Here is a 19985-nt window from a genome sequence, read left to right on the forward strand (position 1 = left end):
TTCCAAATCAAAATTTTTCACAAATTCCCCAAAATTATCCATCTGGTTATATGTTCCCAATGTCACAACAATATGGTGTAAACCAAATAATTCAAAACAGTCCAACAACTCCCGGGGGAGAAAGAAGCAGTAACCTAACCCCACCCGAAGATCCAACGGGTTCACAACAAGCTGGTGATGATGTTGATGGTGCTAATGATGATGCCGATGATGATGTTGCTGAAACTCCATATGAAAGCAACACCATTGTGTCGAGAGAAAAATGGGGTGCAAAAGAAGATGATGCACTCATCTCGGCTTGGATAGAATGTGCAGTTGAAGATCCAGAGACGGCAACGGATCAAAGTTTGGCTATAATGTAGAGAAACATTATGGCCTTGTATGATCAAGCTAGAGAAGATAATCCATCCACCATGCGCCCTAGAAGTTTGAGATCTATGAAAAGTCGGTGGGGAAGAATAAATAGAGATGTGAGTACATGGGTTGGTTGTTATGGAGAGGCAATAAAAAGATATAAGAGTGGCACCAACACTCATGATGAGATGACTGAAGCTCATGAAATATATAGAGGGACGTGTAATGGTGGCACGCTTTGGTTTAATTGGTTGTTGGGAGATGTTGAGAGACTTAGACAAATGGAGACCAATAGACCTAGAAGTACCTTCTAGTGGTGGTGGCAGTTCGAAAAGATCAGAACCTGATACTCCAACTGATGAAGGTCCAATAACTCGTACTCGTCGTCGTCGTCCTGATGGGGTGAAAAAAACAAAAAGGAAAGGTAAATCTGTTGCTAGTTCTGGTATTCAAAATGTTGGTAGTTCTGAAATTCAAAATTTAGAGTCTTTTACTCAAGCCCTGTCAGAGATGAATGTGATAAAAGGAAAACACAAAGATGTTGACGAGAGGCGTATTGATGTAGCGGAACGTATGCTCGAGTATCAAAAGGAATGAGATGCCATCAAAGCTCGGAAAAAAGAGGGGGAAAAGAGGTTGAAGTTATTTAGTGTCCTTCTTGCAAAACCAAATCTATCTGAAGACGAAAAAGAAAGTTATCTGAAATTAAAGCAAGAATTTGCACATCTTTTAGGCTAGTTTAGACATCAATTAAGTTAGCCAAACTATCTATATTAGTTTTAATTGATGTAATGTTACCTTTATTGTTTTAAATTTCCTTTGTAATATTTTATTGTTATTTCTTAATGTAATGAAGTTCATGTTTTATTATAATTTCTCTATTTCTATTAACTTTAAAAAATATTTTTCGCAAATAATAATATAATTAATACTAACTCCACAATGAGAAATATTCTATACACCTGCAAAATTTACTGCATGCTACATTGAATTGTCACATTTGATACATTGAATTGTCACATTTGATACATTGAATTGTCAGAAAGTATCATCTTTTACAGTTATGTGTGCCCATACATTGAATTCTCACACAAAAGAAATCTACAAACCTTATCAGAAATCTAATCTATTGGAGTTGGTTCCCCATTTATTTATTTATCAATGAAGAAAATCTGTAAACCTTATCAAAAATCACATTTGTTATACTTTAATGCCCGTACATCATAAACAATAGTTATTTTCTTTGAATTATTTCACAAGGTCTATATAAGGGGGTTTTACTTCATAGTTTAACACACAAATATAAGTATCATTTCTCCAACAAAACACTCTCCTCCTCTCAACAAAAAATATAACAAATGAACTCTGATTCAAATTCTTCTAGTTCATCTAGTTCAGGGTTATTTGACTACATGGTGAACGACTTTGTAGAGTGGCATGAATCAATTACTGAAAGGCGAAAAGAAGATGAATTGATCGAGGAAGCGATCAATACATCTGTTGTTCCCCTGGTAACCTCTACTTATCAGGTCCCCTTCACTCCTGAACCTACGTACCAAAGGTGGTATGTACCAAGAGATCGAGAAGATGCTGATATACGGCTATATAACGACTACTTTAGTCCCCGACCATTGTACACAGACGATATGTTTCACCGACGATTTCGCATGCGTAAAAATGTGTTCACACGCATTGTTAACCAGTTAAGAGAAAGTAATGTTTACTTTCAACAAAGGCCAGATGACACCGGAAGACTAGGTGCATCCCCCCTCCAAAAATGCACTGCAGCAATTCGAATGTTAGCATACGGTACATCAGCCGATGCAGTTGACGAATATCATAAACTCGCGTCAAGTACTGCAAGGGAATGTCTCTATCACTTTGTTGAAGGGGTCGTCTCTGAATTTGGACCGGAGTATTTGAGGAGGGCGAATACTACGGATACTAAGCGACTCCTCCGCGAAAGTCATATTCGTGGATTTCCTGGCATGATGGGAAGCATTGATTGTATGCACTGGGAGTGGAAAAATTGTCCACGTGCATGGAAAGGAATGTATCAAGGGAGAAGTAAAACATCGACTATAATCTTAGAGGCTGTTGCTTCACAAGACTTGTGGATATGGCATGCTTTCTTTGGTACACCAGGTTCTTGTAATGATATAAATGTCCTCCAGCGGTCACCGGTGTTCTCTGATATTTGTGAGGGTAGAGCTCCAGATGTCAGCTTCAATGTCAACGGAAATACATACAATATGGGATATTATCTTACCGACGGTATCTATCTAAAATGGGCAACATTTATCCCAACAATCAAACATCCACAAACCGGTAAGCATAAATTATTTACCAAGAAGCAAGAGAGTTACCGAAAGGACGTTGAACGTGCCTTTGGAGTGTTACAAGCTCGATTTGCAATAATACGTCAACCAGGTCTAGCTTGGTCGACTGAAATTTTATGGAAAATCGTAATGGCATGTATTATCATGCACAATATGATTGTCGAAGATGAGCGAGATGGATATTTGCATTACGATGCATCGGAATTTATCAATGATCAACCTCAAAATGTAGTTGGATCATCAAACGGTAACAACAACCAACCATTTATCGTGAGAAATGGACGATTGGATAGGCTCAATTTAAGTGGTTATATGGCGAACAGAAATAATGTTCGTGATAGGGAGACCCATATTGCATTAAAAAATGACTTGGTTGAGCATATATGGGGTCGTTTCGGCAACGAATGAAAAGATTAAGAAGACCAAAGTCGTTGTTAATGTAGATTGTATTTTAAATGTTTATGCATTTCGTTGTTTTATAAATTATGTGATCTAAATTTTATGTTATTTTAATTTTCATTTCGAATTCAAAATAAATAAATTAAATAGCTTACATAATAAAATGCTTTAATTAAAAAATAATATACGATGTCATTAGTTTTATTAATTAATTATGTAAGCTCAATAACTAAAAATAATTAGTAATACATAAGAGAGAGAATAAATGGTGGGGTATTGATAAAATTAGGAGAGAGAGTGGTGGGCAACCTCATCATTGAAGAAAAATAAATGAGGTGACTCATAAGTGACTCAAGATAGTGGAAAGTGATGTGGATGATGACGTGGAAGAGAAATAAGATCATGTATGATTGTGAGTAAGGTCCTGTTTAGTTCACCTTATTTCTCCTGATCTGATCTGATCTGATCTGGTCTGGTCTGATCTGATCTGAACTTATTTTTTCTGATCTGATCTGATCTGATCTGATCTGATCTGGTCTGATCTGATCTGATCTGATTCTTCATAATTAAGTTTAAACAAAAATCTACATTTATTAATATTAAACGACTTACGTGTAAAATAAATGTTTACACAAATTTATTGTAACACCCCGACAATTCTCTCTTTTCTAAAATAATCTTTTAATATAAAACGTAGAGAATTATCAAGGCATTATCGCCCGTGTGAAAACGTAACGGCTTATTCAGAATTTTGCAGCGGAAAACATAAAACTAACTTTAGGTTTATAAATAATCGATTACATATTTAGTCCCCAAAAATCAACCAACGAAAATAAGGAAATATAAATAGTACGACAAGTTTAAAGTCCCAATTAACAAACCCAAGTCAACTTAGCAAATCAAAACTAAATACAAGCTCTCTATTCCCGATCCCAATGATGCAACATCTTCAAACCTGCAGATGGACAATGCTTATTGATCCTTAGAGACTGCTCACCAAAGATTGGGTCATCACAGGATCAATAAGGCATAGCCATGATCAACATGCACAAGCAAAAGCACGTAATCAGCAAAGCTGAGTACTACATACTAAAACAATAATAATCCTAACATGATACTATTGAACGAACACACCTAACATGGTACTAATAAAACACGAGTAAGGGTAGACAAAACATGTTAATTTGACGACAACACTTTACTAGGCTAGGCTACACTGGACTAGACTTTTACAACAATAACATTATTTTATTTGAAATAGTCAATGGACCGAGTTGCTACTAGAAACTTCTTCTTCTTCACTAAGGAAGACGAGGTACGGGCGCGACTCCGTAAACCCCAATGACCTGCGATATCGAGGGACTTTTAAATAAAAATAGAACCGGTGATCAATCCGGCCCCAGAAAAAGTCATAGGCTACCCATGACCCCAACTCCTGATTGTCCGTCACTTTAGACGTGCACAGTCTAAAGCTATTGCTACTCATTTTCACTTTACATGACTTAACTTTTAATACTTGGTTATGACTCATCAAACATAAATACTATATTCAACAAGTAAACACAACTTCTTTTATCTTTGAATTAAACAAGTGATCACAACGTTCAACCAAGAGCCAATTCCAACTATTTTAATCCTTCCTTTATCCATATTTAAAAACCTTTATTAGGTATAAGGTTCAACTACCAAACAAGGTCCTCGGCCCTTATAAAGTAGTGAAAATCTAAAGAGGAACAACGATCAATAAAGATCTAAACCAATATTAAATACTATAAAGTTCCTCAAAACAACATGCTTGCATCAATATTCCATGCTAACATGATTCAATTCTTATAAATAAAGTTCTATGCTCAGCGCATTAATTCAACGACATTGAACATGAAATTCCAACATAAACAAGTTCATAAATATATTCATCATATTCTCAATACAACACACATCCAAGCACACAGGTATGTACGTACCTTGTGTAAACAAACTGATAGGCCACTTTAACACTTTCAAAAGTCGCCTAAAGAGAATTCTCCGCCTAAAACAACCAACAAATAATCCCAATCAATTCCTAATCATTGACAACCATAAGAGAGCATTCTAAATGCATCCTAAACATATTTAGAACTTTCCCCAATATCAAAACTTAAACATTTGATTTCCTAGCATCATAATTATTGAACTAGTGATTGAAATTCGTCGAAAACTTTTTGCAAACATCGTACTTTAAATTCTCAGCAATATAAATTCATTTAAAAACTTCACCAAGGTCAATCTACGTTCCTAGTACGTCAAAACAATAAATTTAATAATCCATACTCAACCTACCATGATTTACAATCATAAAACCTTGAATTTCATACTTTAAACAATCAAAACCAATATTTCAAATTAATTAGATAATCTGAAAATTAATAACTTTATTATATAATTCGTATAATCTTAAATTTATAATTTAAATCACAAAAACCATAACTTCAATTCAAGGAAACATAACTCGGATTAACAAAACATGATTAAGTCCTAACTAAATTTTTTTAATTAACCAAAACTAATAATAATTCGTTTATAATTAGCAACACCAAAACTGAAAATCAAATTCAAGCCATAAAATTATAAATTTAATACTAAGAACATAATTAAAATTAAAAACTATAATTAATTAAAATAATTAGTTACTTAGGGTTTAAGAAATAACCAAGAAAATAGGAAGAGAGGTGCTGGCCGGCGGTAGGGAGCTACGGCAGCGGACGGTGCTCAGGGGAACTCGGCGACACGGCTGGGCGCAAGTGGTGGTTGCGGTTGGGCTCTTGGTCGCGGCTGGGCAAAGCAGTTTCTGTCGTGGGTAAGCAACAAGCAAGGAGAGAGGAGGAGAAGGAGAGTGCCGGCTATACAGGTACAGCGGCTGTGCGACGCGGTGGAGCACGGTGGCGTCGCAGTGAGGCTGGCGGTTGGCCGTGAGAGGGAGAGCACGAAAAGAACAGAGACAGAAGGAGGAAGAAGAAAAAGAACAAGAGAAGTTAGGGTGAGAAAAGAATAAACAACAAGATAACGAGAGGAGGAGGAGCAGATTACCAATCAAAGAAGGAGCGGGGAAGCGACACCGGCGGCGGTTGGCGGCAGGCTGCGCAAGAAGCAGTGAGAAGGTTTTTGTGTTGAGGCTTCACGTGAAAGGAGAGAAGATAACGTGGGTTGTGAGTTGAGATGAGAGAGAAATTGTATGGGTAAACTTTTGGGTTTAGAGGTTTATTTGGGCTTGGGTATTTTAATTGGGCTAGAATTAGGATTCTTTTTCTAGTTTAATAGTGTTCGAGTCCGAACCCGGATGGAAATACTTTTCTAAAACCGAATTGTTTCTATGTTTCAAATCGTTTTCGAATTATGATTCTAAATATTTGATTTCATAAATCATTAAAATATTTGAAATGCATTTAAATAAAATAATATACATTCAATATGTATATATATATACATTCAATAAAATAATACATTCAATAAAATAATATACATTATATATATATATATATATATTTCATTTGAATATAATTAATTAAACGTTAAAATATATTAATAATTTTATAAATTTACGGGAGATTACATTTATAATATTGATATTATTTATTTGACTTTGCTCATGATTTAACTATTCCTTATATTAGATAGACCTAGACATGATCTAGATAGATCGGTTATGATTTATTCATATAAGTTCTGATGTGGATATGATCTGTACAGATCGATTCTAATCTGGACATGATTTGTACAGATCGATTCTGATATGGACATGATTTGTACAGATCTGTTCTGTTTGGACATGATCAGTTCTGATCTGGACATGATCTGTACAGTTCAGTTCTGATCTGGACATGATCTGTACATACTAGTTCTGATCTGGACATGATCTGTACAGACTAGTTCTGATCTGGACATGATATGTATAGACCAGTTCTGATATGGACATGATCTGTACAGTTCAGTTCTGGACATGATCTGTACATACCAGTTCTGATCTGGACATGAGATGTATAGTTCAGTTCTGATCTGGACATGATCTGTACAGATCAGGTCTGATCTGAACATGATCTGTACAGATCAGGTGTGATCTGGACATGATCTGTACAGATCATTTCTGATCTAGACATCATCTGTACATATCATTTCTGATCTGATCATGATCTGTACAGACCAGTTCTGATCTGGTCATGATCACTATTAATCAATTCTAATATGGACATGATCTTTGCCGATCAATTCCGATCTGAACATAATCTGTACAGAGTCGATATCTAGACCAGTTATAATATGGACATATCAATTCTGATCTAGACATGATCTGTACAAATCGATTTTGATCTGAACATATTGGTTATGTAAGAATTGGATCTGATGTAGACAAGATCTTTACAGATTTGAACATGATCTGGACATGATCTGTACAGATCAGTTATCATATGGATATTATCTTATTCTATCAGTTCTGGTCTAGATATATACTCCGTAGTAGTTTTGATCTATAAAAATCAGTTTTGATATGGACATGACCTGATCATATCATTTCTGATCTGGACTTAATGGTTTTAATTTGGACATGATGAATTTGAATGTTTTATTAATGTTTTTTTATGCCTTAAGTAATAGGTTTTAATTGCACTGACAACAAAATTCTTTTTTATTAAAGCAATAATAGTAATAAATAATAAATATAATAACAATGATATAAATAATAATAACAATCATCATCATAATAATCTGATCTGATCTGATCTGATCTGATCTGGTCTGATCTGAACTTATTTTTTCTAATCTGATCTGATCTGGTCTGATCTGATCTGATTTAATTAAATCTGAAATAAGTAATAAGATCCTGAAATAAGGTGAACTAAACAGGGCCTAAGTAGGGTAGTAACTTACCACTACTCATGCTCTTAGTGGGTGCATCCCCTTTCTATGGTAATGTTATGAGTCACCACCTACAATGGTGAGTTAACTCACAAGTAGGAGAGAGGGTGTTATGAGTTATTTACGACTCACCGCTTGCGTTCTGAAATAGGCATGAGCTTCTCCTAGAATAGGCTCGATTGCTCTTCCTTTCTTCTCCCATGTTGCTTCTACATCACTCTGAATATCCATATTCTGGTAAACATATCAAAACAACCCATCGCCATATTCACCCTTCTTTGTCAAAAAAATCTGCGTTTTCACCAGAATAATCTCCTAATTACAGGACCACAACAAATTCCTTTATTTATCCCAACGATTAGCCATTGATAGACGCAGAGCAGTTAACAATGACAGATGTGATCCAGCACAAGGCTTACGCCAGAATCGGATTGCTAGGAAATCCAAGCGATGTCTACTATGGCAATACTATTTCGATCAGCATCACCAATTTCTGGGCTTCTGTTAAATTGGAGCCGTCTGAACACCTCATTGTTAAACCCCACCATTTTCACGATCTTGTCGAGTTTGATTCTCTCAACCACCTGGTATTTCTCTCTCGCTTCAGTTTCTTATTTTGGGTTGTTGAATTTGTATATCCCTAATGCTTTTATATGTTGTTGTTTAATCTGATTTTGGCAATGTAATTGATGTATGGAAGTTATACTATGTGCTTGATTTTGATTACTGTTATATAATTGGACTTATTATTTAGAGGGGCTACTAGGGTTCATTTCGAAATTCGAGTTAACCAATTGTTAGTACTTAGTACATATGTAGGAATCAAGACAGTAGAAAGTAGAAACCACACAATTCTACTGTTTAATTGGTGAATTTAACTGATACACAGTACTTGTATTTGACAATGTTAGGGACACTTAGGATGTACCATCAAAAGTTGGGTTTGGGTTGGTAGAAGCCAGTGATGGAGTTACCTTGTGTAGTTTTGCTAGCTTCGATCAATAGGGGGCTTAACAAAAGTTCCAAATGAATGATCTGGACCCAGTTCTGTTTTCATTACCAGTTTATCACTGATGATCTCCTCATTACCACTTATTTTTGCGATGTCCATACCCATTGCCTACGTCTCAGGTGTCACTTTCGAGCTTTCCTAGCACCTGGATTGTGAATGAGAGCTGAAAATGTTAAGTTACCGGGTCTATCATAATCTATTGTAGACTTGTAGTTCTTTCCCAAATCTTATCCTACTAAATCTTCTATCAACTGGTTGGAGAAAGAGACTCGGCTGTTTTATCCCTGTTTTATGCTAGGTCCACCAAGAGTGTAGTGGGGCTGAATTGTTGCTAGGAAATTGTGCTTGTTTCTCTTTTATGTTGAAGGTTTATTGACATTTTTTGAGGAATTGACAACGGACATAACTAAGAAAATTATGTTACATTTTCTGAGTATAAGATCAGCAACGACAGCAAGGAATACCTAAGAACGGAAGCCAAATTAGTGCAAAATTGGTTTATGGAATTCTTGCATTCCGTCTATTTTAAAGCATTATGTTGATTGGATCCCATTAGGAATCCTCTTCTTATTTTAATAGCCAATATGCGAATGAGAAAGTGAGCTTAGGAATCACTCAATATCCTCAAGGTTCTAAAGTTCTTGTGTTTTAGCTCCCAGTAACATTTCCAGGTTATGTTGTCTGACATGGAGGCTGATTATTCTTACCAGTGTTGCTCGGCATGCTCCTACTTTTATCTTTCATTAGGTTCACAGGCAGTATACTTGATTATAGGGGATTATCTGTTGACCTGGAACAACCTAAGAATTGGAGTTGTTAATATCCTCCCTGAAGTCCTTGAACTTTTAGAGGAGGGCTGGTAGCTTATTAAAAGAAGGAATCACCTTCGCACCTGGAATGTACATTCAACTTCAAAGTAGAGTTCTGCTGGTCCAAATCTTCACTTTTTGACAGTGTTTTAGCTTACCTAATTTCAAATGGTTACTGTGATAATTTTAGGTTATAGATAGAAGGATTTTGTTCCTTTTTATTCAAACTGTGGCAAATGGTTGTAATTAAGCTTTTAAGTATTGAACAAAGACCTTTCACTGTATTTCTCCCTTCTGAAGTTTGTCAATGAGGTGGTGAATCTTCTTCTGTTTTTCCCTGGTATTGCATTTGGTGACTCTTTTTTGTGTTTCCTTTTATTCATATCTTTTAAATTCTTGTTGCTCCTATTAATTGCATTATGATGAAATACACAAAAGATTCACCTCAAAAAAAAAAAAAAAAGACAAAAGATTATACTACGCAGTTATTATTTATTAGGTTTCAGTTGAAATTATGGTGTCGTTTTGCTGCAACTTTGAGGCTCATTTCGGTGTTTTCAGTCATTTTTTTCATGGTCCTTCCAAAGTGCACGTTGGTCAGTACAGTGTTACCTAAATCTCTAATAACCCCACGAACTGCGTACCGAAAAAGCGAATTATAACATGAAAAAGGTAAACTTTTGGTCTAATTTAGCAAATTAGGTAGCGAATTGTGTACCCGTACCCAGTCTCATACTAGCGAATCAGGTAACACTGGTCAGTAGAAGCACTCAGTAGTTTCCAAATGCCCCTTGTCCCCCTCTTCTCATAGGAAGCCATTTTCCCGTATTTACAACTATGATGAAATTAGTTTCATACTCAAAATTGTATATCATAGAAAGAGGGGAATAGTGTTCCAATTTCGAAGCGTATGCTATGCTTGCCATCTTCAAGTTATGCTTGTCATATTTCTTAGCATGACAACGATTTTATAAATTATTTCAGGTTAATCGTTTAGAGACTGAAGGTTTCTATGGAGGTGTGCGTTTGTTAATGGCCATCTGTAAAATATTCTACAAGTACTGCAAAAATAATCTCATTGATCTTCATGAGAGGAATTTTACCCTATCATATGATACAAATATTCCTCGACAGGTGATTTCTCTCTCTTTTAATATTGTTGGTTATGCAATTATTCATACTTGTATTGCTTAATTTATGCGCGAAATTTATTCAGTCCAGTCTTCTGCAGTATATGCTGAATTTTATTTTGACTCTCAGACAGGACTTTCAGGTTCTAGTGCCATTGTATGCGCTGCCCTGAACTGTATGCTTGACTTCTACAAAATAAGGCACCTGGTTAGGGTAGAGGAGAGGCCTAATCTTATTTTGGATGCTGAGAAAGAGCTTGGGATTGTTGCTGGTCTACAAGATCGGGTGGCACAAGTTTACGGGGGAGTTGTTTTTATGGTATCACATCGGTGCATGTAGTAGACCTTTAATTTTAACCGATTATCTACATTTTCCTGACCTGGACTCCTTTTTCTTAGGACTTCGGCAAAACTCACATGGAAAAACTTGGACATGGTATTTATTCACCAATGGATATTAGTCTGCTTCCTCCTCTCTACCTCATCTATGCTGAAAATCCTAGTGACTCTGGGAAGGTCAGAAAAAAACATTCATCTATGTCTAATACTCTAATTTTCATTGTCATCTCCATTCTTTTCTTGTACATCCTTGTGCACCCTCTGTTATAATGCTATTAATGCAAACTGCAGCAACAATACCAGTAGGGTGAAGCTGTCCGGTACATGCTGTTTGGCGTTGGCACTAAACCCAAACCAAACCGTAAATTACGGTTTGGGACTTTTTCCCTAACCAAACCGGATCATATAAGTCACCAAGTTGGACACCGTATTAATCCGGTTTGACGAGGTTTGGTTTGCAGGTCAATGACATACTTTTTTCTTTTTTTTGGGCAAATAAGCATTATATTAAACCAAAAAGAACAATCTTTTGTACAAACTAAACCAACACCTAGGCAAACAACACACTCCAACCCTTAAAGAATGAGAATGAACTAACCTAAAAACAAGCCTAGCTATAGAATCATAAAACCAAAAATACACAAAAACAAATAACCCAAATTCTTATATGAGACTGTCCTCACCATCAACTGATGGTGAGACCAGTTCACACTTGCGAATTTAGGTATGTTACTTCTATAGTTCAGACATGTTACTTTTTTTATAATTTTAGAGGAGGTACTTTTTTAGTTTAGGTATGTTACTTCTATAGTTTATACATGTTACTTTTTTTATACGCAGTAGTTTTAGGGGGGATACCTTTATAGTTTAGGTATGTTACTTCTATAGTGTAGACATGTTACTTTTTTTTTTAATATAATTTTAGAGGAAGTACTTTTTTTAGTTTAGGTATGTTACTTCTATAGTTTATACATGTTACTTTTTTTTATACGGAGTAGTTTTAGGGGAGATACCTTCTTAGTTTAGGTATGTTATTTCTATAGTTTAGACATGTTACTTTTTTTTAAAATAATTTTAGAGGAGGTATTTTTTTTAGTTTAGGTATGTTACTTCTATAGTTTAGAGATGTTACTTTTTTTTTATATATTTTTAGATGGGGTACTTTTTTAGTTTAGGTATGTTACTTCTATAGTTTAGACATGTTACTTTTTTTTATACGGAATAGTTTTAGGGGAGGTACATTTTTAGTTTAGGTATGTTACTTCTATAGTTTAGACATGTTACTTTTTTTTTATATATATATAATTTTAGAGGAGGTACTTTTTTAGTTTAGGTATGTTACTTCTATAGTTTAGATATGTTACTTTTTTTTTTATATAGTTTTGGGGGAGGTACGCTATTGGTTTCGCGCTCATCACACCATCAAGTTGATGGTGTGACTGGTCTCACAGGAGACGCGCTGAACAAATAAATAGCAAAGTCAATGCTAGTCAACTTTGGTAAAAAATGACATAAAGCAGCACCAAACCAGCATAAGAAGTCTTCAACACGTAAATCTTGGCTGCTCTCCAACTCACCATACTCCTACAACCGGACATGCAGGCACCGATGCGACCACGATTTGCTACATGCAAACATCTCTGACCATGCGACCTTCAACATACTGACCTGATTTCAACCAACAGAAGCAGCAAAGGAAGACAACACCAAGGTCACCAACACATTCCAACTGCAGACCCATATGCCCAAATGCAGAACCCACTAGTTCCCATCAGAACCAGTATAAACAGCAGCCCAAAACAGCAGCCCAGCAAGCTGACTTGACTTCATCAAACACGACAGCAAACAAAACTGCTTCCTCTGACTTTTAACTGCCATTAAAAGCAGAACAGAACAAGGCAGAACAAAATTAAACAGCAGAACAAAGCCGATCAGAACTATATCAGCACCAATCTATAACATGATCTAGAAAAGCATAAGTAGTCAATACAAACCATACATAAATAATAAACTCAAAAGTACAACCACAATAGTTGTTGCCTATATGAAAAAAAAACCATAAACAGAAACTCGTAAAGTCTTCAACACAGATTTGAATTAAAGCACACCATTCAGGTCTGACATGTACCAGTAAACCAGTGAGGCAATGCATCTTCAGCAAGCAGCCTGGATTAAGAGTGTTAAACAATTTACAGATCAGTACGTATCATATATAACTGAAGTTGAATAATAATTAAGTTGTTTACCTCAACTAATACAGGGAGACGTCAAATGATTATGGAATGTCGATGATTGAAGAAGCTAACTAATCTTTGACAAATCTACAATAATAAACATAACATCATTAATTATAATGTATACATATTAAAAAGGCAGATCATATAGTAAAAAGTGTGAAGTTAATGCATACCATTTTCCAGTTTTCCACGTCATCTGGTTTCTCTTCAACTTCAAGGGGTGATCCAAATCGACCAGATGCACGAAGCTGATAGGAGATTTTTGTGTCGTTTTCGAAGACCACCTAGTCAAACAATACTTGTAAAAGTACGTAACTAATGCACTATATTGACTATAGTGGTAAGGGTAGAGATCGTCCCAAGAAAAAAGAAGTTTATCAACTAAAAGAGCACGCGCTAGTTTAGGAAAGAGAGGGAAGAGTTTGGATCATAAAGAAACAACTTGACCATCTAAAAGTTGATCAAGAATAAAAGACCAGGGGATTGGGTTCAACATGGATTCATTGGGCAAAGACAAGGGAGAAACATGCTTGATAATGCAAAGACTTGACACAAAAGAGAGCTAACCAAAGTTATAAGCATTTAAAGCCTTTCGGCGAAAAGCCACAATCCTCTAACTCTATTTGCAAGCTCTCGCTTCACCATGGAACTAGAATGACTCAATTAATCATTAAGCTAACCCATATGCTCTTACTAATCCTCTTGACAAATTAGCAAAGAAGCACTCTAATTTACTCACTAGCTTAGCATTTGCAACTACTAACAAACTTAGTTTTATTTTAGTAGGTGCCAATCTTTCCATATGGCCTGACATGGAATTCTATTCATCAAATCATTTAATCACCTAACTAGCACGAGTTAATCCTCTATATTTCCCAATTACTACCCCATATCTACAGCCCTACCCTAGAAATGGATACTCATTACTCATATCACCACCATAAATCAATTCATGAAGCAACTTCATTATGTAATCAACACTAATGTTAGTAATTATACTAGAATTGAAATCTATGCTATGATCAGAGCAACCACAAACACTAGTTTGAATTCCACTAAATATCACTCTACTTGCCAGGCAAGAAACAATGAAACCACAATATTATGGAGTTAAAATAGCACAATCAATGCAAAACATTGAATAAAATCAACATGAAACAAATTAAATCTACAAGAATCAAATTCAAATTTGTTTTTGGGGTTTTCTTCAATATTATAGAATTTCAACAAAATGATGGAAATCAAAGAAGATTAAGCAAAGAAACAATGGAAGATTAAGTTAGTGAAGAAGAATTTTACTATTGAAGTTTCAAATCAACATTTGAATTCAAGAATCCAAAGAGTACCAACCTAAAACCTAGTTTTCTCTCTCTAAGGATATCTGAAAATTTCTAAAATTGGAATCTCCCCTAAAAAGAAGAAAACTAGCTATTTATATGCTTCCCTCAATTTAGAATTTAATTAGAAAATAAGTGATTTCCGGGAAATTGTGCGCGTGCAGGTGGATATGTGTGATGTGTGCTGCTTGTTGGGGCGCACAAAGGAAGGAGCGAAATCCAAACTTCTCTTCGTATTGTGCGCGCACACGGGATTGAGGTGCGCTTGAGGTGATGCGTGCGAGACTAAGGCATCTTGGGGGCGCAAAAATGTTGTGCGTGCGCACCAAAGGGGATTGTGTTTGCGCACACAAAATCCAGAGCTCCTGCCTCGTTTTGCCACTTTTCGTGTGCACGCACAAAAGGGTTATGCGTGCGCGCAGATGCCAGTTCTTCCAAATGGGATTTTCTTCTTTGTGCGTGCACACAACCGCTACTTGTGCGTTCTGTTTTCATGAAAATCCACTTAAGCATTGATGTTTATCCCCGAGATCACCTACGCAAATCATAAGCAAAAAGAAGTATATAAAAGCTATAAAATAAACATAAACAACTAAGTACAAGTGAATGCAGAATCAAAGAAAAGATAACAAGGAAAAAGGAAATAAAATCCTAAGCTAAGAGCGACATAAATGTCGCTCATCAAAAGCCAATCTTGTAAACAAATGAGTGCCTCCACCATTGCAGGCTGAAAATATCAAGAAATCTTTTAGCACTTTGTGATGATGGGATTGTAGAAACAAACAGGAATAGCCAACACATCACAAGCTACTTGAGAACGAATTCGAAATCATGTCGTAATTCTTTTCCACCATGTCAAAATCCCAAGTTTCCCTATTCCTCTTCTGCGTCTTCATCTAAGTACTTATCCTCCTTTGATTTGGCATCCCCGTCATCTTTTGTCGCTTTGTGCTTCTTGTACCTAGACCTAATAATTGCTTTGCTTTGTGCCTTTTTGAACTAGAGTCTATATTTCCTCCACTAAAACTAGAACTACCCTTGTGCTCTTCATACAAATCATAGAGAGCCTTCTTTATTTGATTGCATACCCCCAAAGCAACAAGAAGCTCATACATTCCACAAATAGCAAACTCTACATATTCCCATTTGCACCGAAGATCGAGTACAACAACCCATAGAAAGAAAAGCGGATGCGGTCGCTTTCACGTTAGCGGTCACGTTGTCGCGGTAACCGCTTGTTGCCAACGCGTTGTGAATTTTTTGAAAAAAAAAAAATCACATTAACATGTCTAAGCCTTTTTATACATTTTAAGTCTAAAAAGTACTATTCCAACACAATATAACCAAATCTATCATAATATAAACGGTCTTGATGTTCAAAGCCACAACCAACATCATACTAAAAGCTTCAAAGCCATGTCCAACATAAAATAAGTTGAGTTCCATCAAGGCACACCGAACTTTTAGTTTGAATTTTCTCGTCCAAAGCACACTTTCTAAACCTTTGTATCCTAGTTGGAGAAGCTCTAACAGATCTAACAACATTACAAACACGATTAACAGAATCAATAACCAACTTTAGACCATCATTGACCACTAAGTTCATAATATGGAAATACATCTAGCATGCATAAACTCGGTTTGTAAGACACTTGTTCCCCAATTATTGACTCTTTTCTTAAAATAAGCAATTGTTGTATCAATGGAACTTGTATTATCAACTGTGATTGTCATCACCTTTTTAAGGCTCCGATCAAGCAAGCATTTCTTAATTTCCTTACCAATTGCTTGCTTCACCTTTGTGAGTCGATATTGTACAAAAGTTCAAGTTTCTCTTATTTAATTTCCAGCCATTATCAATAAAGCGAGTTGTCAAACACATATAATTACTTTTTTGCATTGAGGTCCATGTGTCAGTGGTATGACATACTCTCCTACTATTAGTCTTGAGAAAACTTTTCAATTTCGATCTTTCATTAAATAATATCTCTAGCAACTGTAATTCGAGCAGGAACCACTAACCAATTTTAAAATTGGGAGCAAAAGTACCTAAACTCTTGTGCTTCAACAAATCTAAACAGAAACTCATCAACTACTACCATGTAAGCTAAACCATGCCTACATTTATCATAGTCAAAACCTAATTTTTCTTAGATACATCATGCTCACCCTTTTCATTTACACTGGATTGGAAATTCAGTTGACTTTGCTTAGGCCCTATGTCTTTGCATATGTTATTTGAATATTTATGACACTTTCTATAGTGACTTTTATAAGTACTAGTGCCATTCACTTGAGTAGTACACTTGTAACTTGTAAGATACACCCACACTAGTTACATCATATATTTTCCTTCCCCAGTTTGCTTATATTTGGTGAAATGATCCTAAGTTTCTGACTATTTCTTCATAGCCTTCCTTCTTTGTTACACCATATTGGTGTCTAGCTCTTCAGATTCTAGCGTTGGTGCATCCTCATTTTCTACATCATTAGGGATAATAACTGGAGCTTTTTTGGTACTAAGCCATCTGGAAGTTATCAATTGCAGGGTTACATTAAAATATATAAGTAGTTAGACTTCTAAAATATAAAAATCCAGAAGTAAAACAAAAGTTACACCGAAGATGCCACACTTTAATCCGTTGTGGATGATTAGAAATTTAGAAGGCAAAGCTGGAAACCAAAACAAATAAGGAGTATGTAAAAAAGGGGAAATCAAAAATTTAAGAGATAAACAATTGAAGACATGCGTAACATTTGTGCTACAATTGCAATCATATAATCCACAAATTTTATCTCATTTAGACATCAAATTAGAGAAGAGGATATAATAGAGATAACATACCTTCTTGACGGCAAGCCGACGTTGACGGTTGAAGAAGGGGATTAATCAATCAGGAGTAAGATGAGGCTTGTAGAAGATGCGAGAGGGTGGGAGAGCAGGGGAAAGAAAGATGTGAAGTGGAAACCTAGAAGGAGAGAGCAGAGAAATTAAAACCTAGTTTTTAATTTCCCAAAATTCCAAAAATAAATAAGTATACATAATTAATTAATTATTTAGATATATTTTTTTTTTTTTTTTGTGTGTTTAGTTTGGTTTCCAGGTTACCATATTATTAATGTGGTTTATGGTTTGGTTTTTTTGCCAAACTAAACCAAACCGTATTTAGCTAAAACTATTAACCAAGTCGTAATTTCCGAACCATAAACCAAACCAAATACGGTTTGGTTTATGGTTTAACCAAACTAGTAATGAATATCAATATACTTCGTTTCATACTTGTGGCAAACGGAAACTTATGATTATTGTTTATAAATAATTATCTTTTTCCAAATCTTTTGGAAATTTGGGAATATTGATTAGTATTATGTAATGTGTTGATTTACATAACATGATCTTTAGACAAAATTTAAGTTTGTAGAACGTCCATCTTTCACAAAATGCTCTTGTTCGCTCGCACAAGCATACATGCACATTCCACACTTACTTTTACAGCTCATTTGGTAGTTTGTAAGAAATGGTTGCAATGGTAATGTCTAATGAATTTGTTTGTCATTATGTAATGAAATCACATATTAGTGCCCATGGTAATGGAACACTATCCCTAACCATTTATAACTGCCTACCAAATATGCTATTGGGAAGATTCAATGGTCTATCAGACTTGTACTAATGCTGGCATAAAATAGGCTGCACACCTGACATTCTATGGAGAAATCTCTGAAACGTGTTTACTCCTGATTTCCACTGGAAATAATTTGGTAGTTGAGAAACTTTTTTGTTTTATGGATTGGACAGGTTCACAGTACTGTTAGAAAAAGATGGCTAGATGGTGATGATTTTATAAGATCAACAATGAAAGAAGTTGCAAATTTGGCAGTGGAGGGAAGACAAGTATTACTCCAGAAGGACTATGCAAAACTGGCTTCCCTGATGAATCACAACTTTGACCTTCGTAGGTAAAGAGTATGCATTGTATATACTATGTATCATGGGTAAAGTGTTTGGCCTTGTAACATATTTGTTATTTTCAGAAGTATGTTTGGAGATGATGCTCTTGGGGAAATGAATTTAAAGATGGTGGAAATAGCACGGGAGGTAGGGGCTGCGTCAAAATTTACCGGAAGTGGAGGGGCTGTAGTTGCATTTTGCCCTGCAGGACCACTCCAAGTTGAGCTTCTACAGGAGGCCTGTGAGAAGGCTGGTTTTATCATTCAACCTGTTCAAGTTGCTTCATCATTTTTGAATGACATGGATCTCGGAAACTCTTCTTCCACATGATAGAACTTACCATTACCTTTGGCCTAATGGTAGAAGTAAATGTCATAGGTAAATGGTAGGGTCATATGCCCAAGGACACATTCCCTCGTCATATTACCCTTTACATAGCTATGTAGTGCTTAATATTTAGAATATGCTTATCGGAGGTTCTTGTTTTCCATGTCTATTATTTAGCTTATACTTCCTCCATTTTTTAATTATTGCACCATTTTCCTTTTATGGAAGTTGCATATTAATTGCACCATATCCTTTTTCAGCAAGTTTACCTACATGAAATGACATTTGTATCCTTATATGGGTGGTGGGGACCAAACCCCACTTGTTCTTTACATAAACACTTGTACTTAATCACATGGGTATTTTTGTCAATCTCTCACATTTTACCCCCTTTCTTAATTCCTGTGCCCAAGATAGATGGTGCAATAATAAAAAATGGAGGAAGTATACAAGGATTTTAAGTGAGTCGATATATACAAGGCTTTTAAGTGAGTCGAGCCATGAAAATCCATTTGAGATCATTGAGTTTTTAAGTTGTGTAATTTTTCTTTTGAAAGAAAAATTAATTCATTAATAAAAATCTAACAAATACATGACCATTTGAATCAAATAAAGGTTTCCTTCATCCAAACTACGGTCGTTGAATAGATCTTGCGTTGTAGAATGTCTCTTGTATATAACGATGGAACATATAGCCTTTTCAGAAAGGGGGTCTAACGATTTGTTGTAGCCGCGATGATGATTTCCATTTAATTCATCTGAATGTACTCGAAAAATTGATATATGTTGCGATCCCGCATAAAACTTTACCAATGAATTTGTGGCGCACATCAATCAGGTCCTAAACTTTACAAGTTATG

At 35.6% G+C, this 19985-nt stretch overlaps 2 protein-coding genes across 3 annotated transcripts; both read left to right on the forward strand.

Annotated features, from left to right (window-relative positions):
* Positions 1–1712: 1712 nt before the first annotated feature.
* On the forward strand, positions 1713–3101 carry LOC110795458 (uncharacterized). Its single transcript, XM_056829471.1, has one exon. The coding sequence runs from the start codon at positions 1713–1715 to the stop codon at positions 3099–3101; it is 1389 nt and encodes a 462-aa protein (XP_056685449.1).
* Positions 3102–8080: 4979 nt separating this feature from the next.
* On the forward strand, positions 8081–19463 carry LOC110795445 (glucuronokinase 1). 2 transcript variants are annotated; one of them, XM_022000460.2, is made up of 6 exons: positions 8081–8569; positions 10788–10937; positions 11064–11252; positions 11333–11449; positions 18646–18806; positions 18885–19463. In XM_022000460.2, the coding sequence occupies exons 1-6, from the start codon at positions 8372–8374 to the stop codon at positions 19126–19128; spliced, it is 1059 nt and encodes a 352-aa protein (XP_021856152.1). In that variant the 5' UTR covers positions 8081–8371; the 3' UTR covers positions 19129–19463. The 2 variants fall into 2 exon arrangements, with proteins under 2 accessions (XP_021856152.1, XP_021856151.1); XM_022000459.2 differs by having other exon boundaries at positions 8083–8569; positions 18882–19463.
* The last annotated feature ends 522 nt before the right edge of the window (positions 19464–19985 follow it).

This window comes from Spinacia oleracea, chromosome 5 (genome assembly GCF_020520425.1).
Source record: "Spinacia oleracea cultivar Varoflay chromosome 5, BTI_SOV_V1, whole genome shotgun sequence".
Taxonomy (NCBI): Eukaryota; Viridiplantae; Streptophyta; class Magnoliopsida; order Caryophyllales; family Amaranthaceae; genus Spinacia; species Spinacia oleracea.

What these genes read in the sequence shown, in the direction of transcription:
- LOC110795458 (XM_056829471.1), top strand. Translation starts at nt 1,713, where the DNA reads ATGAACTCTGATTCAAATTCTTCTAGTTCATCTAGTTCAGGGTTATTT.
- LOC110795445 (XM_022000459.2), top strand. Translation starts at nt 8,372, where the DNA reads ATGACAGATGTGATCCAGCACAAGGCTTACGCCAGAATCGGATTGCTA. An exon ending in TTGATTCTCTCAACCACCTG is followed by an intron (nt 8,570 to 10,787) that starts GTATTTCTCTCT and finishes AAATTATTTCAG; the next exon opens with GTTAATCGTTTAGAGACTGA. An exon ending in ATACAAATATTCCTCGACAG is followed by an intron (nt 10,938 to 11,063) that starts GTGATTTCTCTC and finishes TTTGACTCTCAG; the next exon opens with ACAGGACTTTCAGGTTCTAG.